General features: G+C 35.8%; 1 protein-coding gene across 5 annotated transcripts in view; it reads right to left on the reverse strand.

Moving 5' to 3' along the window:
- Window positions 1-26,574, reverse strand: part of PTBP2 (polypyrimidine tract binding protein 2) — a 113,278-nt gene that overhangs the window by 19,550 nt on the left and 67,154 nt on the right. For all 5 annotated transcript variants that reach the window (XM_006830935.1, XM_006830933.1, XM_006830932.1 and 2 more), the window contains exons 4-8: window positions 25,053-25,225; window positions 24,030-24,173; window positions 12,635-12,799; window positions 12,437-12,547; window positions 3,062-3,257 (exon numbers count right to left, since the gene is read on the reverse strand). In XM_006830935.1, the coding sequence (XP_006830998.1) occupies window positions 3,062-3,257; window positions 12,437-12,547; window positions 12,635-12,799; window positions 24,030-24,173; window positions 25,053-25,225 (789 nt within the window). The remainder of the gene's footprint in view (window positions 1-3,061; window positions 3,258-12,436; window positions 12,548-12,634; window positions 12,800-24,029; window positions 24,174-25,052; window positions 25,226-26,574) is intronic.

A 26,574-nucleotide genomic window follows, 5' to 3' on the forward strand; every position in this document is an offset into this window, starting at 1 on the left:
AATGACAAAATGATCATTATAATAATGTCTCAATCTATAATCTCAAGGTTTTTTGATCACTTGTTCTTTGAAGTAGAATATGTGAATGACTAACAGTTTGCCATGTTTTCAGTAATATATTTAGATGTCAGATTTCTAAATAATTACAAAGTATTCAAAGTCTGTCTTCTTTAAAGAAATTATTTTCTAAGACACATGATTGTTACCACTTAATGAAAAAACAAAACAAAACAGAGAAACCAGGTTTAAGTGTTAGGCTTAAAAAAACTACTATACAAAATATATTAATTAAAATTTATAATGCTGAAAGTTAATTTTCCTCCAAATATTTAATATTAAAGAGTATAACCTTTGGGAGTCCTGGTGTGGTACTGTAATTATGATAAGCACTGGGTTGCTAAATTTAAGGTCAGCAGTTCAAACCTACCTCGGAAACCCTATACATGGTCGCTAGGAGTCTGAAACATCTTGATGGCACTTAACTTTATATTATGTTCTTATAAAATACTCAAAATAAAAAGATATCCCCTCAATTGCTTCACTTTAAAACATGCACTATTGAAAGTAGACTCATCTGGAACTGAATCCAATCAATACTAGTTTAATTGTACTTTAAAGTGACCAGGCTAATTAAACATAATTGAGGTAAAAAACACAAGAAAAATTTAGCTATCATTTCAGGAGGAATGACCTCACTATTCCAACGTCAAATGTAACTATGAAGAGCTTTTGGAGACTACTTTAAAAATCTATAAAATGGTTACTCATGGGGGGAAAAAAAAAAAAATCACAAATATTCATTAAATGGGTACTTTTCAGATTTTTTTTTTAATCTAGTCGAAAATATGTGAGTAAATTTGAAGGCTCATTTCATATCAAATATCTTTAGCAAATATTTTACAGAGATTTTTGTATACCCCCCCAACAGAAAATGGAACACCAATTCAGAGAAGCATTTCAAAAACGTAAATAACATTTTAAAACTTCGAACTAGCTCACAAGGTAACAAAATTAAAATAATGACATTTTTCTATTAAATTAAAAAATACTCAGTGTAAGAACAGCCCCTCTTATATATCATTTATATTAGCTTACATTTAAAAAGGCAAAACATTCAAAGGTATTCTAATATCCATTAAAATGTCACGCAGCTACTAAATTGTACTTTTTTCACACCTTAATAACAGTTACAGTAAAATATAGCACAATGCTACAAATACTGTGGGAATTTGGTTTGTTTGCTTTTATTATGTTTTTCTTTTAGTGTCTATCTCCCTCCTACTAAAATGAAAGGCCTGCAAGGGTAGGGAATTTTTCTGTTTAATTCACTACTGTATCCCCAGTCCAGAGAAAAGGACATAGCACAAAGTCGTGGTGGTAATATCCCATGGAGTCAGTTCCAACTCATAGCGACCCTGTACAGGGTTTCCGAGGCTATAAATCTTTACAGGAGCAGAAAGGCCTCATCTTTCTCCTGAGGAACTGCTGGTAGTTTCAAACTGCTGACCTTGAGGTTAGCAGCCCAATTCGTAACCACTATGCTATTAGAACTCCTTGTAGCACAAAGCAGGCACCCTATAAATATTTGTTGAATGAATGGAAGAATTCCCGAAACCAGCATGGGTCAGCAATGTTAAGTTCTGCCTCACTAATTCCATTTACAAGATTCAGGGCTAGCTTAGATCACAGCTCCACCCATCACCAACTCCAAGATCCTGCGTAAGTCACATAACTTATCTTGGCCTTGGTTTTCTCATCTGGAAAACAGAAGGCTGGACACAGTAGCTCTCAGTCCCCATGCAATTCAGGTCAAGAGGAAGATCAGGTCTTGTCGCTGCACTAGGGTTATCTCCTGGACCCGTTAAATCATCATTAGACACCTCTGTGAAGTGGCTTCTCCTTCCCTGGCCTCAGTTTCCCAATCTGAGCAGAGGGTTCTGGAGGCATTACTCATGCAGGAGCAGTACAGTAGGTAACTGCCAGATCCCAGGAGCCCAAAGGCAGTCCAGGAAACCACAAAAGCAGCATCAGGAGGGACAGGCACAACAGCAGAGACAGCGGTGCCATGTCCGCTGCAGAGTCTGAGCGAGCCGTAGAGCACACGCAGGGAGGGAACGAGAGCATACAGTGTGATTTTAATTTTATACCAAATTATACATATACTGACTAGAAGCAAAAGTAGTAAGAAATATATCAAAACTCAAGAGGAGTACTATCTTTCTTGAATTATCAAAAATAAAAAGCCCAGTTTTAAAAAGATACATAATCACTGTTGTTGTTAAGTGCTGTCAAGTTGGTTTTGACTCATGATCACCTAGTATAGGATTTCCAAGGCTATAAATCTTTGCAGGAGCATGAAGCCTCATTTTTCTCCTTAAGAGTGGCTGGTGGGCAAATAAGATTTCATCTTAAAGTTATCTATCACCTTACTCATTTTACTTACAAAATAGCACTTTCTATTATTTATCTTCATGAGGCCTAGTGTGGCGCTATAGGATAAACACAAGACTAGTAATCGAAAGACTGACAGTTCAAAACCACCAATCTCTCTTGGAAATGCTATACAGGGTCTTTGAGTTGGAATGAACTCGACAGTACACAACATCAATTTAGTTTTCTTCATCAACTATCAGTTGTATATTTTTATACTGGGTTTTTGTTAGATGGTTTAAAACGTTGTAAAACAAAAATATAAATTATTACAACAAATGAATATGTACAAGGGTCAATAAACATCAAGTTTGATTTGTAAATATAATTTTAAGAAGTCAACAGTATTTTTTCACTAGAGCTGTTCTTTTTGCTTTGGGAGAATTGTATAGAAAAAGAAGTTAAGGGTGAGAAAAGGTATAGAGGATGAAGAAGAATACTTTTGTTTTTCCTCCTAACAGCATTCACACAAGTTCTCGCCTGATAAAAACATAAAAATTTAAATTCCATAAAACTTCGTAAAATTGACTTACTTCCAAAATAGAGGAATCATTATACTTACTGGAGTTTAACAGGCACTTTCCCATTTGACAAAATTGGGAAAAAGTGGTATAGACAATAAAAATCATACCTAGAAGAGATGTTTCCTTGGCAAATGCTGCAGCAATAGCTGGATCCAATGCAGGCTGCCCATCTCCAGATGGAAGATCAGGTCGAGTATAATCCCTACTTTTATCATTGTTGTATTTTACATTCAAATTCACAAGTTTGGAAAAATCAATCCTTAGGGTACAGCAAGCATTATAAATATTCTGACCATCTAGAGCCTGTAAAAGGGAATTAAGTATGTCAGCAACCTTAAGAAATGAAAACAAGGAAAAAGTAGAGATTTGCCAATAAAACCCAATAATGAAAACCTGCACATTAAAAGAATCATCAGGAAAGGGACTAAATTTCATACAACATTCTTTGCTATATTTGTTAGTCGCTGTAATTTCCAACCTGCTGGAAATATTACTGTCCATAAGTAAACACTACAACATAATCAGGTAAGCATCCAAGCTAATATTTTTAATTACAAAAATTTTAAGTTGCAAACAGTTTCATTTTAACAACATGGGTCACATAACAGTCTGCATCATTCTTTAAATTTTATTATACATATATTTTTTGGGGTGGATGGCAGCATTCATGTGAACTGGTAGTCTTATAAGGTAACTTCTATTTAATGCTGTAATTTATGTGGTTGGCTCAAATCAGAATAACTTGAGGACTTCAGCAAATCCAATGCCATTCAAAAGAAGTTCTGGGTTGTAAAAACGGCTGCTCTAGAGTTGAAAGTTTGGACTCAATCAGTTCACCTTAAACAATTTAACCTTTCTGAGTCTCAATTTCTTAATCTGAAAATAGATGATAATGGCATGTTTCCTAACAGGGTTAGGGTTACTGTGAGGATCCAATGGGAGTGGTGGGAATCACAGAAGTGAAAGAACATTGTAACTTACAAAGAACTATACAAACACTACTGTTAAAACTATTCTGTTTTACTCTGCTACTACACAATCACCATTTCTAGTCCAGCTGGATATAAGCCTAGAACAAATTAGAGAACAGGGTAATATATTGTTAATTTTTCAAGAGAAGAACACAATACTTACTGTAATAATATAAAATGTCAGAAATGAAGAACACACTTAGATCTGTAAATCACTGTGGAAATTAAACAGTTCCTCTGATAACAGACATATAGATATCAAATGTCATGTTTTACACAGTCCAAGATCTATTAGGTGTATAAAAGTAAATCCAGAATTTTATTGACAGTACACTTCACATATTTCTGATCACATATAGGATACTTGCAAGAGAACTTTTATACCATTTCAGTAGGACAATTTTAATTGTCATATGGCTGACTGTGGAATGTTAACTGAACCAAACTCAAAAGTAAGAGTATCTTGTTATGGAAAAAGCTAGACTTTACAAGTACTACTAACATATATAAAGCTTGTAATATATTCAAGTATTCCCATTCTCTGGAAATATAAACCTTTTCCCCTTAATAGGCAAAAATCAAGCTAAATACTAACCTAAAATATAAATTCTGAATTTTAACCATAAGTTCATCCATTTCAATACAGTATTGGTGTAAAATTTCAGTTGAACTACATACCCATCAAAGTTTGAATTACACTGGGTGAAGGATGGCCCCTACCACCATATTACTGTAGAGGTCAAGTATTATTAGTGAGAATAATTATTAGCTGATTACCCTGTCATAAGACAATAAGAACATTAAAAAAATAGGTATTAGTTTATCTTTCTAGCATTTCTATAGGGAAAATGTGAGCAAAGTAGAAGAATGTAAGTCTCAATGCAATATATGAATAGCAAAAAATTAGGAACAAAAATTCTGATGGACACAATCAAACAAAAAGTAGTACTATGGAAAAAGATCTGTCTTTGAACAAACGTTCAAATTAATTAAAAGGTAAAATATTGACACATAAAAAAAATCACTAACAATAACTTCAATGTAGTAAACTTGGTTGAATCCTGCCAATTGTCTAGAATACATAGGACAATTTTTAAAAAGTCTACTTTGACCTTTTTCCTTTTAATTAAAAAAAAAAAACTTTATGTAAGTGGGATTTTTTATACTAGATACCTACGTTGCAAAATCTAACGAAATCAGCAAATACTGCTGGAACAGAAGTTGAGGATACATGAAAATAGGAACCCAGACATTTTTAATTGTCTGAAGCAAGGTGACCACAAACACATAAGAAAATTCAAATAAAAAAAATAGTGTTGTTAAGTGCTGTCGAATCGAATCCGATCCATAGTGAGTCTGTATAGGGTTTCCAAGGAGCAACTGGTGAGCTTGAACCACTGACCTTATAGTTCAAATGACTTTGCAGTCTGACGTATTAACCCACAGCACCAACACCAGGTGTTTCAATTCTCACCAGTCTCACATATTCGCAAAATCTCAGGAGATAATAGTAGCATACAAACCAGTCCTACATTTGGCAATCAGGAATGCAATGATACTGCTGGAGCAGAGACTTTATGACAGTACAAAACAACAGTAATTTACATAAAAAACAACCAAATACGTCTATTCATAGGGAAATCTTAAGGAACAAGTAAAAACAATCATGAAAAAATTTTTCATAGTAAATATCTGTAAAATTTATGGTCAAAATACTATAATCAAAACTTGGGAACTACATTATAGACATAGACTATATGTTTAAAAAGCACAATGAACACTGAGTGTGGATTAAAAATATAGAAAGCCACAAGAAAACCTACAAATTTTACTTGCAGGTTTGTTGCTACTTCATTTTTTATATGTTACTTTTTTGAGAATATGGTGGCATTGCAGAGACCACAGATCCTTTAAATACCTAACTTTTAACAGTTGTAAAATATGAAATATCAAAATCCAGAATGTAAGGATGGCTTTGTAACATCAGTACAATACTTCATACATCAGTTATTATCAGTGTAAAACTAACTCGGACTAGTTGTTGTTATTAAGTACCTGGAGCCGGTTCTGACCAATGGTGACCCTGCACATGGTTTCCAAGGCTGTATATCTTTACAGGAGCAGAACGCCTTATCTTTTGCCTGCGGAATGGCTGGTAGTTTCGAACTGCTGACCTTGAGGTTAACAGCACAATTCATAACCACTACGCTACCAGAACTCCTTAACTCAGACTATTAAGTAGATCATGTAAAATTTTCTTAAAATATCCTAAAACCAACTGCTTCATCATAAATACCCTCCAATGATATGAATACTGAAGACACATATTCTAAACACTAGAAGGGTAAACAAAATTAAGCAGATGTCAAGGAGAATCTTTGTCCAAGAAAATAACGGTAAATTTTGTTCATTTTCTTGAAGAAATCCATAAAGCAATGATGAACTAGATAAGAAGGAATGAATGTTCGTACTCTTGCTGATATTTTAGCTCATGTTTTATATTTTTATTATCAGTAACTAGTGAAAAACAATCTCTTGGAAGGAATCAATAATGAAAAACAATCAACTTTTATGCTACAATAAAATGGCCACATAAAAAGACTTTAAAAAAATACAATGTCATTATCCTGAATCAACTATAGATATTCCTAATAAAAAAGAAGAAAATTTCCTGAAAAGGTGCTCCTTATAAGAACAAGAGCCATTTTCTACTCATATATGCTATAATTTCAGGGTGGCATAAAACAAGTATTTTTTTAAAGCCCCAGGTAAAAAGAAGATTGTACTATAATATGTCTCATTATTAGAAAGACTGAGGTATTTTTATGTATAAAGTAATTCTATTTTCTAAAAACATAAAGGCACCAATGAACAATTCATGTAGAAAATGTTGAATGAGAACTTGTAGATCTTCACCGACAACACAATAAAATAGCAAAGAAGAAGAAGAAGGAAAAAAAAAAAAAACCAGAGCGAGAGACTAGCAGGACTCAGAAACCTGACTCATTACCCTAAGTAAAACAAAACTTATCAATGGTTAATCAGGAGTTACCAAATCAGCTAAAACCAAGCCCCTCAACTCAATTAAGGTTAAGCACAAGTTTCAGCCAACTAGGCATACACCTAGGTTAGCTTCCACATTTCTCCTATAAAACTTCTGCCACTCACTTTTCTTTATAGCTTCTAGTCATTTTTGGTTTGGCTGTTGCCCAATTCACAAAAATTCACATAAATTCAACAACAAAAACATAAAACCTTAACTAGAAAGTCAAGGGAAGGCCTAGCTTTGAATGGAAGGAATATTACTTTAGGTTGAGATCATTCTTTTAACTATGGAAATATAATGAATGAGGAAGGAGAAGTGAAAGTGGTGAGTTTAGTCCGAAAGGCAGTAAATAAGAAATTAAAGAGATGATGGCTTAGACTAGTGATAAACTATGGCCTATGAACCAACCGCCCGAGTCACATTGCATGAAGACAAAGAATGTGTGCCAAAATATAATTAACAGTGGATTTTGTATGGTGGCACAAGTTCTTTATAGCAACAGAGACCACAATTTTGAATACAACAAAATAAGATTAGGTTGGTAACAGAAGAATTGAAGACAAGAAGACAAACACAACAAAACTTTAGGAGCAAGATAAGATTTGTAGGTGGTAAGTAGGAGAGGAGAGGAATGAAGAATGACCATGTTTTCTGGCTTGTCAGCTAAACTGAAGTCAGTACCTCTTACTCTGGAGTCCTGGTGTGGCACTGTAGGTTAATGTGCTGAAATGAAAAGTCAGTTTGATGTTTTGAACAATAACCAAGATCAAGTCAGTCAAAGTAAGAAGGGATTCTGTTCATCTTTTTCTTCACTCCATATGTTCTGACAGAAAAGCCAGATGACAAGGTATAGAAATTGGAATGCAATAGATTTCACTAGGATACGAGACGAAACCATGAGCACATGAGAAAATAGAAGGGAAATATCCTGTTATAGATTTTTTAATTAATACGAATTTTAATTGAAATTAGAAATACACATACCTGCAATGGCTTCAAGTAGACTGAGCGGACGACCTACTCTTGATACTGGGTTTGGTCATGAAACTTACATGAACAAGATGTTAACAGGTACAACTATTGGTCTTTCTCTATCCAGTACAAGAAAATCAAAGATGCCAGGCAACAATTAATGCAAAGGACTATGGACCACGTATGTGAACCTCAGCCTCAACTCTAAGATCAGAAGTAGTAGATGATGCTGGGCTACCATTGTTGACCACTTTGGATGGCATCACAATAGAATGAAGTGGGTGAAAAATATGTAGCTCCCCCCCCACAAAAAAAAAAAAAAAACACACACACACACAAAAAAAAAACCCCCACAGATTGCTGGTTTAATAGAGCCAAGAGCACTCCCCACAATGGCACTTCCAGACACTTCAAGCCTGAAACCCAATTCACCCCTGTGGCTCAACTTTCAACAAAACAACAGGCAGGTAGGTCTATAAGGCTGTCAGTAACCCAGGGAAGTACACACTCCTCAAAACAACCAACCTTACACGACCAAAATGGGCAGCAGCTGTCCACAGATAAAGTTAAAAAAATATGCAGGGATAAAGAAGGATGACTGGAAATGAGAAACACGGAGAGGAAGTTTGACAAGTACTGTTACATCATGGGGAAGGCAATGCCAAACATGTTTGAATTGATAAATGGAAAACCAATTTTCTCTGTAAACTTTTACCCAAATCACAATAAAAGTTGAAAAAAAAAAAAAAAATTGAACCACAAGGTCAGCAATTCAAGCTCAGCTACTCCTTGGAAACCCTTCTACAGGGTCGGTGTGGGTCTGAATTGACGTAATGACACTTAATAACAACAACAACCTTTCACTTTATTAACACTGGGAATATATCAGAAGTTTAGCAGGTTGCATTTTGCTATTATTTTGGTATGTGTGTATGTGTGTTGCGGGGATGGGAGGCGGGGACGACAAGGGTGCAAGAAAAAAAGGGGATGAATTAAGTTAGGTTTGAAGGCAGCCCATGGCCCACTGGGCTCCTGTCTAAGTCACTTAGGAAAGGCTTGAGCTAGAAAAGTGATGAAAACTCTATCACAGGCACTCCAGGCAGAGTGGAAGGGATGATACAAAAAACTAGGGTAAGTCTAGGTGTGACGCACCAGAGACCAGAAGATAAGAGTTTTAAGAAAGAGTAGTCTACACATTAAAATGACACCTAGAGGTTTGGTATGGTAATATATAAATATTTCTGTTTGAATTTAGCTACTCCAAATGGTCAACAATGCACTAGGAAGAGCAATTTGGATAAATGAAGGCAGTTACCAAACTATAGTGAGTATAGAAATAAAAAGGAGAGATTACATAAACCTGGTTATAAATAAGAAAAGAAAGAAAACGAGTGATATGCTGACATATAGTACTAAAGATACATTTATATGGCTTGAACATGCTTGAAGCACTGGTAGGCAGTAGCCAAATATAGAGAAAAGGACTGCCTGCAAAATTTCCTGGGAAACACAAGAGGATGGAATCCAGGGTTTACCAGTCTTAGTTTAAAAAAACAACCAAACCATACACTAAGGAAATGAAAAATAGGTGTGAGTATAGCAGATTTTGAGATTAAAAACTGCAAAGAACTTCCATTTGATCATTTCTATTTTGTTCCTATAAAGCAATAAACAAGGTCAATCACAGGAGTTAGGACAGACATAGTGCAAGGGGAATTTCTACATGATATAGGAAAACATGTTAACTATAGAAATGTAGAGATTTCTATGCAGGACAGAGGGACTAATGCAGTTGATCCTCATGAACTTAAAATGATACAAACTATTAGATTATGCGTTATTCTTTAGGCATACTCAACAGTTCTGAGGCAGGTATCATTAGAAGACAAAAAGACTGAAGTCATAAAAATATAAATGTTACCAAGCAATCTGGATTCCAAGATAACGGGGCAAGCAGGTTTAGGATTAAACTCCGTTTCCCTTCCATAATAAATGAAGCAAAGTTTAGATACTAGAATAAATACTTACTAAAACAGTTATCTATTTTCTTCAAAATTATAATATTTAGCTCTTTGTAAAGACAGTTTATGTGAGTGTATATACACACTCACCAAATACTAACAGCTTGGTTTCCTCTGAGGTGTTCATTTTCTGTGTGTAGATTGGTTAAATACAAATGTCAATATTTAATAAACATAAAAGATCCACCTTTAATCTGTATCCTAAAAGTAAATGTAACTAGAGATAAATTCAGACAAGATGCCTATATGAACAATTTTCCCATAAAAATTATACCCGAAAGGCAGCACAATTACAAACCAAATTTCGTTTTATTGGTTCTTTAGCTAAATACTTTTTCTCTCGATGAGAAGGGACAATAGATTTGGCAAAAAGAAAAATGTGTTATCATATTTAAAATGTATGAAGCTGCAAAATTTGCCATGGAGATCATGGCTTCTAGAATGTCTTCTACTGGTCTTACCTCAAGCCATACTACAATGATTTTGTTAACTAGTAAATATAAAATATCTCAGAAGTAGGGTTGCTGTAACATGTGGAGAAGGATATTCATTCTAGGGAAAAAAGAATTATATTTGCTAACCTAAGCCTGAAGAAGCTTGTAAATATGGGCACCAGTGAGTAGCCACATACTCGATAGAAAAAATATATATATATATCTGGAAGCGTAGAGTAGTGTACCATATGACAAGCAATTTACCTCATTAAATCTTGGCAAGCCGTTTTAACAGGAAAAATTTCTTTTCCGTTTACAACATACAGTTGTTGTTAAATGCCGTCAAGTCAGTTCAGACTCGTAGTGACATTGTATAGCATTTCCAAGGAGCAAATGGGTTTGAACTGCCAATATGCGGTAAGCACTCCGTTGCTTATCCTATCATACCACATCAGAGCAACATGAGATAAGAGCACTTGGTAAACTATTACAATTCGGCAATTATTACTAATACAGTCTTTCTGCTAACTGATGCGGTTTTGTTCCTTAAATGAGATTATGAGACTGGAAATGCTATAAAACAATAACCAAAATAATCGGTTCTCTATACAAGTAATCTAGACATGGAAAAAACACTGAAGTTCTCAGAAGTCATAAAGAGTTTGGGAAAGGAAAATAATCAGGGCAAAGGTGTCAAGGTAAATAGGGGTAAGGCAAGGGTAAGTAAAGATAGCTGATTTAATGTTTACAATGAAAAACTAGAGTCCTGTTATGGTGCTGTGGGTTAATGCACAGGACTGCAAAGTCAGTTTGAACCACAAGGTTAGAGGTTCAAGCTCACCAGCTGCTCCTTGGAAACCCTATACAGGTTCACTATGGGTCGGAACCGACTCTATGGCACTTAACAACAACAATGAAAAAAACGATGTAATGATATGGCACAGAAAAGCTAAAGACACAGAGCAAGAATTTAGCTAAGAGATGCAAAGAAAAGATTAAGGCATTTAGAAGTCAAGATGCAATACACAATTTTCAATGGTAACCAGGACATTGGAAGATTTTGTTTCTTCTTGGCAACCATATATTAAAACAACAACAAACAGACATATGACATGAATAAAGCAGAATAAAAAACTATTCAGAAAACTTATCTTTGAATGCAAAAATTTAAATGTTTTTAACATCGCATGGGAATTTTTAAAGGTAGTTTTACTAAATCTCACCTAAGTGAAAAAATACAGGTAAAAACAACATTATTTCTCTACCTTTCTAAAATGATATATAATAATTACTGGAAAAGCTTAATCTGTGAGCACTCTTTAGAAAATCTATTAAATCTGATTTGTTAAAATTGTTTTATACCACAGAAATAACATTAAATTTAAGTTTACGTATATCGAGAGCATTTAATGGCCATCTGAGCCACATCTGTATTGATAAAATCTCAATAATCAATTACTACAACTCTACTACTGAAAACCACTTAAAATTTTATGCTGGCAAACATGAACAACATGATCTGCCATCTCCCTAAACAGCATATGGTTTCTGTACCTAAATCAATAAAAATGTTAATATATGAATCAATAAAAAAGATCAATATAAACCTATATTATTGATAGGAGTCCTTGAGTGGTGCAATGGATTAACATACTCAGCTACTAACCGGATGGCTGAAGGTTCAAGTCCACCCAGAGACATCGCCCAAAACCTGGAAATTTACTTATGAAAAATTGGCCCTGGAAAACAGTACAGTGCACAGTTCTACTCTGACATACACGGGGATGCCCTGAGTCAGATATGACTAGACAACAACTGGCTTTTATATTACCAATAATAAACTCATACTTATTTAAACTAGTTTAAATAACAAACATTCTTTATGACAAACACTAAGGTTTTCTAAAATCCTGCTGATACAAATGTCTACTATCTAAATGCTACACGCTATTGCTATATTTGGTCAGTATTAGTAACATTAGCTATGCATCTAAGCTATTGAAAATTATTACCATCTCAAAAGAATCTCCACACTTACTAGTTTTGCTTGTTGAGCATTTACTGGATCACCATACTGGAGCAAAGCTTGAAACTGGTTGTTTTTTGTAAATGTGATTATCTTCAATACAGCACCAAACTTAGAGAATATCTGTTAAAACGTTAAATTAAAAATATTATTTATATACTATTACCATTTCTCCAATTCATACGTGAATATGCAGATTAATGAACTTACTTGGTGAAGAACATCAAGTGTTACAGGATAGTACATATTGTCAATAATTATTCTAAGTACTGGGCTTTGGGCTGGAGTCACAGCACTCTCACTAACTGTGGTGCCACTAAGAGGAGTATTTGCAGTCTGGACAGCTGTCACAGCTTGAAGCACTGCTTGAGCACGCTATAAATTGGAAGGAAAAGATAAGTACCTTAGAAACAGCAATTACAGACTTCATACATATTAAAAAATTATTTTCTAGAATATAAAATAAAATACAATATTCACTCAAAAAACACTTTTGAGCATAATATTAAGAGCATAATACTGTCTACATACAATTCAAGAATTCTACTGGTATTTATGGAGTCCTAGGTGTGGTGCCATAGGATAAGCAGTCGACCTCAAAGTTGGTTTTAAACACAAGGTTGGCGGTTCAAATTCACCAGCCGCTCCTCAGAAATCCTATATGGGGTCACTCTGAATCAGAACTGACTCAACAGCATTTAACAACACTAGTATGCACACCTTAGAACAATTATCTAGGATTTGCAACCAATATTAGAAAAAAAGTTTATAAGCAACATTATTTATTCTCAAAAGCTGGTATCATTTGGCTAATCTACAAAACCAGAAAATGCTTTAAATAGAAACTTAGAAAAACAGAAATTCAATCAAACACTATAAATTCCATAAAACAGGTACAAGGTAGACCTCAACATAAGGATTACTGAATTATCCAAAAGAACTCCAATAAACTCTGTTACATCTGCCCCTCAGTATTCGTGGGGATACCCAAGTCCAAGGATGCTTATGCCCCTTAGATAAAATGGCATCATGTTTGCATATGACCTATGCGCATCCACCTATATATTTTAAGTTAGCTTTTGTTGTTGTTAAAGTGCCTTCAATATAGTCCTGACTAATAGTAATCTTGTACAGCAGGGATTCTTGTTGGTAAATGGTATGCAAATAAACACACCAAACATTTTAGAACAGAAGTTGATGTACACAGGCAGTCCCCTGGTTATGTACTTTCAACTTTCAACAAGTAGAATAACTTCTACTGAGTTTCAAACTGCTTGCTTCTGTCATGGGTGATGAAATAGAATGGGAAGACACCTGAATTTTCACAATTTAGGTGATCTGTCTTCGTAACAGGAACTTAAAGCCTTGGAACGAGATACTCAGAAGGGGCAAAGTCAGCTCTTGTTAGCACCAGAGCTGTGGAGAGTCACAAGCATTCAAAACAGTGTAACTGGCCACCATGGTTGACTGGGGCCATCACCATATTTGAGCAAGACAGCACATTTTGAAGCCCTGCTTTAATGTTACGTAAACTTGCTCTCCACCACTTGTCTGTCAGTTTGTCATACTGTGATGGCTTGTAACTTGCTGTGATTCTTGAAGCTATGCCACAGGTATTTTAAATACCAGCAGGATCACCCACAGTAAAAAGTTTCAGATGAGCTTTTAGATGAAGACAGACTAGGAAGGAGAGACAAACTACTTCCGAATATATTTAGTCACTAAAAATCTCATGAATAACAGAGAAACACTGTCAGATATAGTGCCAGAAAACAAGCCCAAGTTGGAAGGCACTCAAAATGTAACTGGGCAATAGCTGCCTCCTCAAATTATTGAGTTGACTGTGATGACATGAATGAAGTAAAACCTGTGGGAGTAAAGCCCTTGGGACCTTCATTTGGTGATGGGGAACAACTCAAAATGAAGAGAAACAGGCATAATATCCATTAATAATCATAACATGGAATGTATGAAATATGAATCTAGGAATTGGAAACTGTCAAAAATGAAATGGAACACATAAGCATCGATATCTTAGGAATTAGTGAGGTGAAATAGACTAATATTGCCCATTTTGATTCTGACAACCACATGGTTTACTACACCAGGAATGAAAATTGAAGAGGAATGGTGTTCAATGTCAAAAAGAACCTATCAAGATCAGTTATGAGGTACAACGCTGTCTGTGATAGGATAATATCCATAAGCCTACAAAGAAGAACAATTAGTACTACTATTATTCAAATTTATGCAACTAACACTAAAGCCAGTATGGGTAAAATAAAAGAAATCTACCAACATCTTCAATCTAAAAGCGATAAAACATGCAATCGAGATGTATTGATCATTACTAGTGATTGGAATGCAAAGACTGGAAACAAAGAGGAAAGATCAGTAGTTGGAAAATATGGCCTTGGTGATTAGAAATGATGGAGCTAGCATGACAAAATTCTGCAAAACCTATGATTTGTTCATTTCAAATACCTTCTTTAGACAGCATAAGAGATGATAATACACATGGACCTCACCAGATGGAATACACAGAATTCAAACTGACTACATCTGTGGAAAGACACAGTGAAAAAGCTCCATATCAGTGGAAAAGACACGCTGGAAAAACTCCATATCATCAGTCAAAACAAAGCCAAGGGCAGATTGGGGAACAGACCATCATCAATTTCTCATATGCAAATTTAGACTGAAGCTGAAGAAAGTGAAAAAAAGTTTGTGAGAGCCAAAATACGACTTTGAATATATCCCACCTGGATTTTGAGCTCATGTGAAGAACAGATTTGATACATTAAACACTAAAGACCAAGGACCAGAAGAGTTGTGAAATGACATCAAGAAAACCATACATGATGAAAGCAAAAAGTCATTAAGAAGACAAGAAGGAAAAGAACAAAATGAATGGCAGATGACATTGAAACTTGCTCTCCAGCGTAGGGATGCTAAAATAAATGAAAGAAATGAGGAGGTACAAGAGCTACACGGAAAATTTCAAAGGTTAGCTCAAGAAGGCAAAGTAAAATATTACAAGAAAATGTGCAAAGATCTGAAGTAGGAAAACCAAAAGGGAAGAATTTGTTTAGAAAACATTCAAGCCTCGACTTTTGTTATTGAAGGATTTCTGGGAAAATTACTGAATAATGCACAAAGCATCAAAAGAAAATGAAAGGAATACAAACAAAAGGAAATTGTTGATGTTCAACCATGTCAAGAGGTAGGATATGATCAAGAGCCAATGATACTGAAGGAAGAAGTCCAAGATGCACTGATGGAATTGGCAAAGAACAAGGCACCAGAAACTGATGGAATACAAATTGAAATTTTCAAGAAAGTGAGGTGACAATGGTGGCACTCACTCATCTATGCCAAGAAATATGGACGATAGTTATCTGGCTGAATGACTGGAAGATATCTGTATTTTTGCCCATTCCAAAGAAAGGTGGCCCAACATAATGTGGAAAATCATTGGACAGTATTTCTGATATCCCATGCGAGTAAAGTTTTACTAAAGGTAATACAGAAATGGCTGCAAGCATACATTGACAGAGAACTTCCAGAGGTTCAAGCTGGATTCAGAAGAGGACGGGAAACAAGGGATATCACTGCTGATGCCCAATGGATCTCGGCTGAAAGCAGAGAGTACCAGAAATATTTACACCTGTGCTTTACTGACTACGTAAAAGCTTTCGATTATGTGAATCATGACAAGCTATGTGTAGAACACTGTGAAGTATGAGTATGCCGGAACACTTAATTGTGCTTATGAGGAATCTGTACATAGACCAAGAGGCAGTTGCAGTTGTTCGAGCAGAACATGGGAACATTAAATGGTTTAAAATTAAGAAACGTGTGTGACAGGGTTATATTCTTTCACCATACTTATTCAATATGTATGCTGAGCAAATAATCCGAGAAGCTGGATTATATAAAGAAAAACGTGGCATCAGGATTGGAGGAAGACTCAATACTAACCTTCTATATGCAGATGATACAACCTTTCTTGCTGAATGTGAAGAGGGCTTAAAATACTGATGAAGATCAAAGACCACAGCCTTTGGTATGGAGTGCATCTCAATATAAAGAAAACAAAAATCCTTACCACTGGACCAATAAACAACATTCTCATCAATGGAGAAAAGATTGAAGTTGTCAAGGACTTCACTCCTCTTGCATCAACCATCAACACACATGGAAGCAGCAGTCAAGAAACTAAATGACGTACTGCATTAGGCAAATATGCTGCACAAGACCTTTTTAAAGTATTGAAGCGCAAAGATGTCAGCTTGAGGCCTATGGTGCGCCTGACCCAAGCCTTGGTATTTTCAATAATGCATGTAAAAACCAGCCAGTAAATAAGGAAAACCTCATATTCATGCAAAAACCAGCCAGTGACTAGGGAAGATCATAGAATCGACGCTTTTGAGTTCTGGTGTTAGAGAATATTGAAAAGTGCCATGGGCTGCCAAAGGAACCAACAGATCTGTGTTGGAAGAAGAGCAGCCAGAGTGCTCCTTGGAGGTCAGGATTGCCAGACTTCGTCTCTCATACTTCGGACATATTGTCAGGAGGGACCAGTCACTGGAGAAGGATATCATGGTTGGTAAGGTGGAGGCTCAGAGAAAAAGAGGACGACCCTCAGCAAAAAGAGGATCGGCAAAGTAGCAGCATCAATGGGCTCAAGCATGGCAACAACTGTGAGGCTGGCCCAGAACCGAACAGTGTTTCGTTCTGTTGTGCACAGCAGGGTCTCTATGAATGGGTTCTGACTTGATGGCACCTATCAACAAACTTAAAGAGCTCTGGTAGCATAGTGGTTACGAACCAGGCTGTGAACCTCACGGTCAGCAGTTTGAAACTACCAGCTGTTCCGTGGGAGAAAGATGAGGTGTTCTGCTCCCATAAAGATTTACAGCCTAGGAAACTCAGTACAGGGTCGCTATGAGTCAGAACCGACTCCACGGCACATAACAACAACAACAGACAACAAACTTGCCCTTACTTTGAAAGAAATGAATCAATTCCTACTCCCAAACAAATTCATCATCATAATTACTTTCACTCGCTGACTGTACAGCTTTTGTATCACTAAAAAGGCTTTAAATCTTTTGCACAAAAGTAAAGATTAATAAGAATTGCATGCACCTCTTCTGTCTGGCCTATGTATTCTTAAAAACGGGAACAGATACCTTTATAGTTGGGGAACACATGAATTGGGACAGACTTGACTGCACTTAACAACAACAAAAACAGTATGAAAGATATATTTCACATATTTTATGTTATCTATTACATAAAATTTATAGCGTTTCTAAGGAGCAGCTGGTGCATTTGAACCGTCGACCTTGCAGTTCAAACTGACCTTGCGGTCCAGTGCTTATCCTACAGTGCCACAACAGGATTCCATCTGGTATTTCAAATAAAGGAATGTCTTTTCAAAAACAGGAATCACATGATCATAGAATATAATCCAAGTAGCATAAGAGGTCAAAAGATTTCCTGCTAACCTATCACTTACCTTTCACAATTCATCCTTCATAAACATCTTTAGTACCCTTCCAAACATAACATTTACATATACAAGCATATATGCAGCCACCTAACCCCCTCCAATACTACCCACTGTTATTCTTTATTTTTCATCTTAATATCATGTTCCATTTAGCTTCAAATTACCTCATTAGTTTTTTTTTTTTTTTTTTTTTTTTTTTTTTGATTTCGTGCAATATAGAGTTGGCTTGCTAACCTAAATTTTTTTAAAATTAAGCTTCTTACTGAAACATGGCCCTGTAGGATAAGCAATGGAGCTCAAAGTCGGTTTGAAATGCAAGGTTAAGGTTTCTAACTTACCAGCTGCTCCTTGGAAACCCTACATAAACCCTACATATGAGTTGGAAAACGACTCTATGGCACTTAACAACAATACAGAAAAGGATATAATCTTATGTGTACAACTCAAAAACTGCCCAAGTTACTAAGAGGATATTCCACAAGCCATACTCATGCACCCTCCCAATGATATACATGGAATCATATATGTATTGTATTTTCATCTGGCTTCTTGCAATTAACTGTTTTAAATGAAGAACATCTGTCTTAGAGTTAATTGGTCAATCTTATTGATAAATGTTATTCCACAATACATAATATACTTCACAGCTGCTGAAACATGTAGATTGCTGTCACCAATGGCTATTACATATAGGATATGATGAACTGTCTCATACCTATCTTTTGTTACACATAAACACACATTTTAATCAAGTATGAAACTAGAGTGGAATTACTGAGTTAAAATTTTTGCACATGCTGCTCAGCTTTAGCACATATTCAAGTTTTACAAAATGATGCTACCATTTACATTCCCACCATTTATATAGGAAAGCTCATGCTTTTCTACAATGCCACCAATAACGGACTGGGTATTATCTGGATTTTAAATATTAAAATATCTGGTATATTTACAATAATAGCTCACAGTTATTTTAATTTGCATTAAGGACACTCAATCCAAACCTAATCCACTCCTTGTCAATAAGGGGATGAAATATACTCAAGGAAGAAAAGGTAAGATGAAACCTCAAGATGTTTTGTAACCAGCTCTGTGAAGTAAGGTTGGAGGGAAGGAAAGTATAATCCACAATACTTTAAGGAAAAATGACAGTGACAGACTGAAGTCAAGAGAAGGAACATCAGGCTAGAGGATCTACAATTACTTCTGGAACAGAAGTATGTAGGAGGAGTATCAAGAAGACAGAGTAATGACCATCTCAGAAAAGACATTCTGAGCTTAAAAAGGACATGAAAAGTAACTTAAATTTGTTCATTTTAGAAAGATATATACTTGGCTACATCTACTCCTGTTAGGTGACTATGCGTAACAGAATGAAATGCTACCAGGACCTGTGCCATCCTCTTAATTGTTACGTTTGAGCCCACTGCTGCTGCTGCCACTGTATAATGTTTTCATCTTCCAGCACTATTACCTGTCAATGTTCTACTGCTATTCATAAGGTTTTCAGTGGCTAAGCCTTCAGAAGCCACCTGCCTCTCCTTTTTTCTAGTCTGTATTAATCTGAAAACTCTACTTAAACCTGTCCACCATCATTGTACCCTGCCAGTATTTAAACTACAGGTGGCATAGCTTCCAGCACCACAGCACCAACAGGTTACCATAGTACAACAGATTGACAGACCAGTGGTGGTTGGTCACAACAGGGAGAAAGAATTCATGATGGAAAAGTTAAGTAAGTAATCAGTAAGAGAGCTGGGGGACTGACTGTATCTGAACTACAGAAATAGCAGGAGCGATAGGGAAAATTGGGCAAATATTGAGGAGAAAGAATTGACAGGACTTGTGGTAATTTGATGAAGGGATGAGGAAAAAAAATCATGGGTGATACTTTCTTTTGTCTTTCCTCTTCCACTACAAAATCCTATTAAATATAGAGAAATGAACATAAAACAGAATTAATACAATTACTGAAGAGAAGAAGTTTATCTTTAGCTTTGAAAAATGTTACCAAATGCATGGAATACGGAAAACGAATGATCCCAAAGCAGAGGAAGAAACAGAAATCCTAAAAAGGTTCCAGATTAGAAATTGGCAGGTTCATAGGAGGGAAAATGATAGGAAGCATAGGGTGAGAAAGGATTAACGGAAAGGTTAGCTGATTAACAAATAGGCAAGCCCCCTCATCCCTCCCCAGTATGTGACTCTTAACATTAAAAAAGAGTAACTCCTCAAAAAAAATTCTAAAGGGACTTTTGTTGGCACAAAAGACTCCTTTGACATTTAGGAATCTCATCTTAGTACTTACTACTTTACCTACAGGAAAGCAGGCAACTCTAATAAAGCCTAATTGTCCATTACAAAATATAAATATTGAGAGGGTAGACAGAGGGGTAGGGGTGGGGAAAGAGATAGACAGGAAGGGAAGGGGAAGAAAGGGAAAACATGAACGATTGCAATGTAAAAAGGATTAAAAGGCTTCTGAAAAGCAAAAACAAAAACAAAAAAAATTTTTTTTCAATGGAAGGAATTTTACTCTGTCTAGAACAATCTAGACTGGAATGGATGACTTACTCCTCAACCTCTTTGAAGTTCATCAATCAAGTAACACTTCTTAATGGAGCTTTCACTGGTCCTATTTAATATATATATATACATTTTAATATTTTATTGTGAATTATGTGATAGTTTACATGGGAGAACATTAGTTTTACATTCATCCTATCATATATCGTTTCATTGCCATGGTTACAATTCCCTCCATGCATCATCAACAAACCAAAGGGTATACCCTGCAAGCTTGACCCCCGGTAGTCAGCACACATCCCCTCTCCCTCTCTTGGTCTAAAGTCCCCAGCTGCTCCATCTCTCCACGTCATTGTCTCTGCCAGTATCTCAGGCATCACTGCTTCTCTGGGTAGGGTCTCGCTCTCTGCTCTTCTCCATTGATGGTCCCAGAGACCTCTGCTCCTAGACTGAAAAGTTAATCACTCCCCTCCTTGCCACAAATCGTCTACCTTTACATTTCCAACCCTCACAATCAGTCTTGATAACAATTATTCACTACTGTATCAAGAGACCCATCCGCATTTCATTTCATCAGCCTCACCTAGACAGACTGGATACTATTCAGTAGAGATTCTACTTTCCTTCACGCCCTCTGAATCTAGGTTCCCTTCTGGAAGCTTGTAAGCCAGTCACTTCTTGCCTATGTAGTCCCCCCCATTTTGGGTAGCCAATGTCCAGGTTGCCCATCCCTGTATACCTATTTAATATTATAAAGGAGCTCTGGTAGTGTAGTGGTTACAAGTTAGGCTGCTAAACCTCAAGGTCAGCAGTTTGAAACTAACAGCTGTTCCGCGGGAGAAAGATGAGGCTTTCTGCTCCTGGAAAGATGTACAGCCATGGTAACCCTATTCAGGGTTACTCTGAGTTGGAACTGACTCCATAACACAATACCACCACCACCACCACCAGTGTGGCACTATATAGATAAGCACTGAACAGCTAACTGCAAGGTTAACGGTTCAAACCCACAAGTTGCTCTTTTGGAACCCTTTGTAGGGTTCATTATGAAACAGAACTGACTCAATGGCAATTAACAACAATTTAGTATTTACAAGTCCCACTCCTACATTATACTTTTTTTAAAAGTTTTTAAAAAGAAAAATGTGTTCTGAATTTTTTGCTGATAGTTTTTTCTAAAGGTAAAACTAGGATATCAAATGCCAATTAAATTATAAATGTATAATAATTCATTTCTAAAAATTTATAATTTAAAATGGTATTTGGTATTTCAGTTTCAAGAACAGAATTTTCTTTTGGCCTATTTCCTCATGATACAGTCTTAGAAGTACAACTAAGGTTTTAAAAGAATGTATCACCAGATTTTTAACAACTAACCTTATCTTTAATAAAAAATGTATGCTTATTGTGAGGAACAAGTCCTTCAGACAAGTTAGAATGCCTCCATTCCTCTCCCTGATGGCATCTTTAGGTCCCAGAACAACCCCATCCCAAACCCCCAATAACAGAGGCTTAATGTTTTGAAACCAAAAACCAAATCCACTATAGGAACGCCAATTCACAACAACTCTATAGAACACAGCAGAATGTCCGATATGGTTTCCAAGGCTGTTATCTCTACAGAGTACTACAACTTTCCCTTCAGGAGTGGCTGGTCAGTTCAAACTGTCAACCTTTTATTTAACAGCTGAGTGTTTTTAACCACAGAAACAACAGGGACTCTTGTTAGCAAGATCAATACAATTCTGGATTAACCATACACCCTCCCCAAGAAGTCAGGGGGTATGATGCAAGAGGATACTTGTTGCTGTTGTTGTTAAGTGCTGTCAAGTTGGTTTTGACCCATAGCAACCCTGTATAGGGTTTCAGAAGAGCGGCTGGTGAGCTTGAACTGCCAACCTTTTGGTTCAAAACTACTTAGTAATCCAGTGCATTAACCCACAGCACCACATCAGGACTCCTGTTGGATAACATTGATTTCTAGCAGTGGTGGTGATTATGTGCCATGGAGTCAGTTCCAACTCATAGCGACCTTGCATAAGGTTTCCGAGGCTGTAAATCTTTATGGGAACAGAAAGCCTGATCTTCCTCCCAAGAAACAGTTGATGATTTTAAACTGCTGACCTTGAGGTTAGAATACCGGCTCATAACCACTATGCTACCAGAGCTCCTAAGCAGGTGCTTAACAAGCAGATGCTTGCCAGCAGGGTTAAAAACATACAGTTAGTCACTTAGGCTGGGGGTAAAATAGCTGGGAGAGGACTTTTTCTTTGTCCTCAGTCATGGTGTAGGTGGGGCACACAAAACATAAGCTTACAGTCCACCTAAGAGGACCTACCTAGCCAGGAGGAAGGTAATATGTAGGGTCATATTTAAGCCCCTCATCCAAAGTACAAAATGGGGTGTATATGGAAGACAGCTTTTGAAACAGAAGAACAATGCTCATGGTGGAACTTTTCCTGTTGTATACTGTTTGATTCTTTAAAACTAAAGTACTGTCTTTCAATTATGCTTCATTAGCTATCAATAATTTCAAGTCATTCAAGGGTTAAAACTGAAGTCAAATTACTTTCCATTAAAATTTCTACATAAGACAAAGCCAAATACATTTATAAATTATTGCAAAACATGTACTACAAAAGCTAAAGATTTTACCATTAATGCAGTTCTATATATTTAGGTCTGAAGGTACTACTAAAGTATTTTTTAAATACAGTAGTTTTAAAGGATTTATATCTTCTATTTTACAATCTAGGATCATGGCATAGCACTTAAGGATAAGCACTGGACTACTTACTGCAAAGTCAGTGGTTCAAACCCACGAGTCACTCCTTAGACCCTCTAACAGGGTCGCTATGAATCAGAGCAGAAACAAGTCAAGAGTACTAAACAATAATTTCACAATCTATTCGTATATTCTCCATTCTTAGATTCTTTATTTCAGGAAAATCATTAGCATTTCTTAACAGGAATTCCTCCATAAGAAATTGAGATCCATAAAAAGCACATAACCAAAGGCACTAATCTAAGCCATGGATTTATATAAATAATTAATTCTACTAAGTCCTATGTACAGAGTTTGTGCAAAATTTTACCTTGCAACAATAATAAGAAACTTCTGATTCCTCAGACATAACACTGTTATTCTAGAATTTGTTTTAAACAGGACCTTGAAAGCATTTAACAAATACCAATTAACTAAAATCATATAATACTAATACTTCAGACATGAAAATAATACACTACACAGTTTCCTTTTCAATTAATGTAATACTCAACCTGCAGGGGCATATTGCAAGAAACCTAAGCAAAAGCCATTGCTATCATGTTGATTCTCACACTCAGGGAGACTCTGCTACTGAAAAGTTGGCGATTTGAGTCCACCAGCCACTTAACAAAAGAAAGATACAGCAGTTGCAATGAAAATACAAGGAAAAAAAAAAAAAAAAAAACTTAAAAATAAGAAAATGCCTACAGATATGTCTTCTGAATGGTTAAACATTCTAATTTCTGTTAATACATTTATACGATTAGTTTTAGGCCATTTTATTTGAACCTCACCTGGTTTAATGTATTATCTGTCTTTAGTTCTTTGTGATTGGAGTACTGGATATAAATAGGTTGATTACGAAGGTGAGGTGTCACAGCAGAATAATAATTAACCATAGTAATAGCTGCTTCTTCTGTTGCTAGTTCCAAAAATGCCTGAAATAAAATGTAAATAACAAAAAATGTCATGTCATGAATTCAAATAAACTTCTATCTTTTTAACCCATTCAACTAATTTTAAAAAAACAAAATCTAGAACATAATCTTTCAAATTACACTCAGATGTTCTGATAAGCAGAATGAGAAACTGTGTACTAGCTTAGGTATACAATAAAAACTAACCTCAGAAGAAAGTTGAATACATGGTACTTCAGTGCTCACTACAATTACCCATACCCCACAAATATAACATAACCTAGAGAAAATAATATTTGCAAAGTTTCTTACAGTAGAATTTTACTATTCCTAACCTACAGATTTGAAAAGCAGTATAATTTGAGACAAAGAAAAATAATTAAAAATTAAATGTCAGATTTTAGTGACATTAACTATATTCAAGGAGATGTTGAATTTCATATTTAATTTACTTGGGCCAAACTACTATAGCAAATCCATTCAATGTTAAATATCCAGGACCAATTAATAATTTATCCCAATGTTACCAGATGAATTATTTCCATGGAACAAACGTAAACAATAAGTTGTTAGCTACTACTACATTTACTAGTTTCTGATAGTACATGGAACAAAGCCACAATAATAGAATGATGTTTATATTGTCTATCACATCAACAGAACAACTGTTCGATTAAGGTCATAAGTGAACTCAAAAAAGCAAGAATCTGAAAACTATGACTCATTCATTCTGGCTCCCAAACATTAGATTCCCACAAAGTTACCAGGAGAATTTAGATGAAACTTCCATAATGTTCTTTCAGAAATAAAATCTACTGCAATGCATCCTTTATTATAAATAGTTTATTTTATCTGCTGGTAGTAAAAGTTCAACATTCTTTAAGTATGAAAGAAGTATACCTGATTTTTTCCTTTCAGCATAAGGATGTTGGTCACCTTACCAAAAGGTAAGCCTAAAGCAATAACTTCAGTCTCTGTTACTTCACCAGGTAATTTTCGAATATGAAGTACACGAGAAGGAGCACCATCCATTTTATCTTCTCCTTTAAATTTTTTACTATCATTTCCATTGGCTGAAAGACATTAAAAAATGCAATCTTCGTAAATGAACCATAAAATAACAGAAATTTTCCTTGTTATATCTGAAAACTGGTAAAAAAATAAAATTTTAAAACATGTAAAAACATTCCTAAATGTTCTTCAGTCATTCCTAAAGAATGAAAAACAGAACTTTCAAAGGAATGCAGAACTATAACCACCCATTATTAGTAAATGAAATTGTGAAATAGTTATGATTGTGGTCAAATAATGTTTCTGGGATCCTGGTGTGGCTCTGCGGGTTAATGCGTTGGAATGCAAGGTCAGTTTGAACCAAAAGGTCAGTGAGTCAAGCTCACCAGCCACTCCCTGGAAACCCTATACAGGGTTGCTAAGAGTTGGAACTTACTCCACAGCACTTAATAACAACAACAAATATGTTTCTGAATAGTACATGTTAAAAAAAGTAACAAGTGATAAACATTAAAAAAACTGCCCTAACTTGGACATTGGCTACCCAAAATGGGGGGAGGGAGGCCTACAAATGCAATAAGTTGACTGGCTTACAAGCTTTCAAGAGGAAACCTAGATCCAAAGGGCATGGAGGAAGGTAGAATCTCCAGTGAGTACTACCCAGTATGTCTAGGCAGGGCTGATGAAATGAAATGCAGATAGTTCTCTTGTGATACAATAGTGAATAATTGTTATCAGGATTGAATGTAAGGGTTGGAAATGTAAACGTAGATGTTTTATAGCAAGGAGGGGAGTGATTAACTTTTCAGTCTAGGAGCGGAGGTCCCTAGTGCCATCGATAGAGAAGAGCAGAGAGCGGACCCTACCCAAAGAAGCAGTGATGCCTGAGATGGAGGCAGAGACAATGATGAGGAGAGATGGAGCAGCTGGGGACTTGAGATCCAGAGAGGGAGAAGTTCTGGCTGTGTGTTGACGACCAGGAGGGAAGGGGGGAGGCTTTACCCTTTGGTTGGTTGATTGATGATGCATGGAGGGGATTGTAACGGTGACAATGAATTGATATACAATGGAATGAATGTAAAACTAATGTTCTCCCATGTAAACTATCACATAATTCACAATACAACATTAAAAAAAAATTACCCTAAAACTAAACAAAATTAGAATGGAACTTAATCATCATATCGCAGACTAACAAAAAATGGGAAAAGTAGAAAAATTTTTGGACTGGCAAAAACTAGTCAAATTTTATCACACCTGAGAAATTATATATTGTTAAGTAAGAAAAATATTGTATTTAAAAGTAGGATCAAAGTAGGCAATGCTGTAAAAATTATTATGAAGTCAACATCATTCATTATGCTTTATCTAGAATGAGTCTCTCCCTAATTGGTGAATGCAACCATCTTAA

This window comes from Chrysochloris asiatica, unplaced genomic scaffold (assembly GCF_000296735.1).
Source record: "Chrysochloris asiatica unplaced genomic scaffold, ChrAsi1.0 scaffold00002, whole genome shotgun sequence".
Classification (NCBI taxonomy): domain Eukaryota; kingdom Metazoa; phylum Chordata; class Mammalia; order Afrosoricida; family Chrysochloridae; genus Chrysochloris; species Chrysochloris asiatica.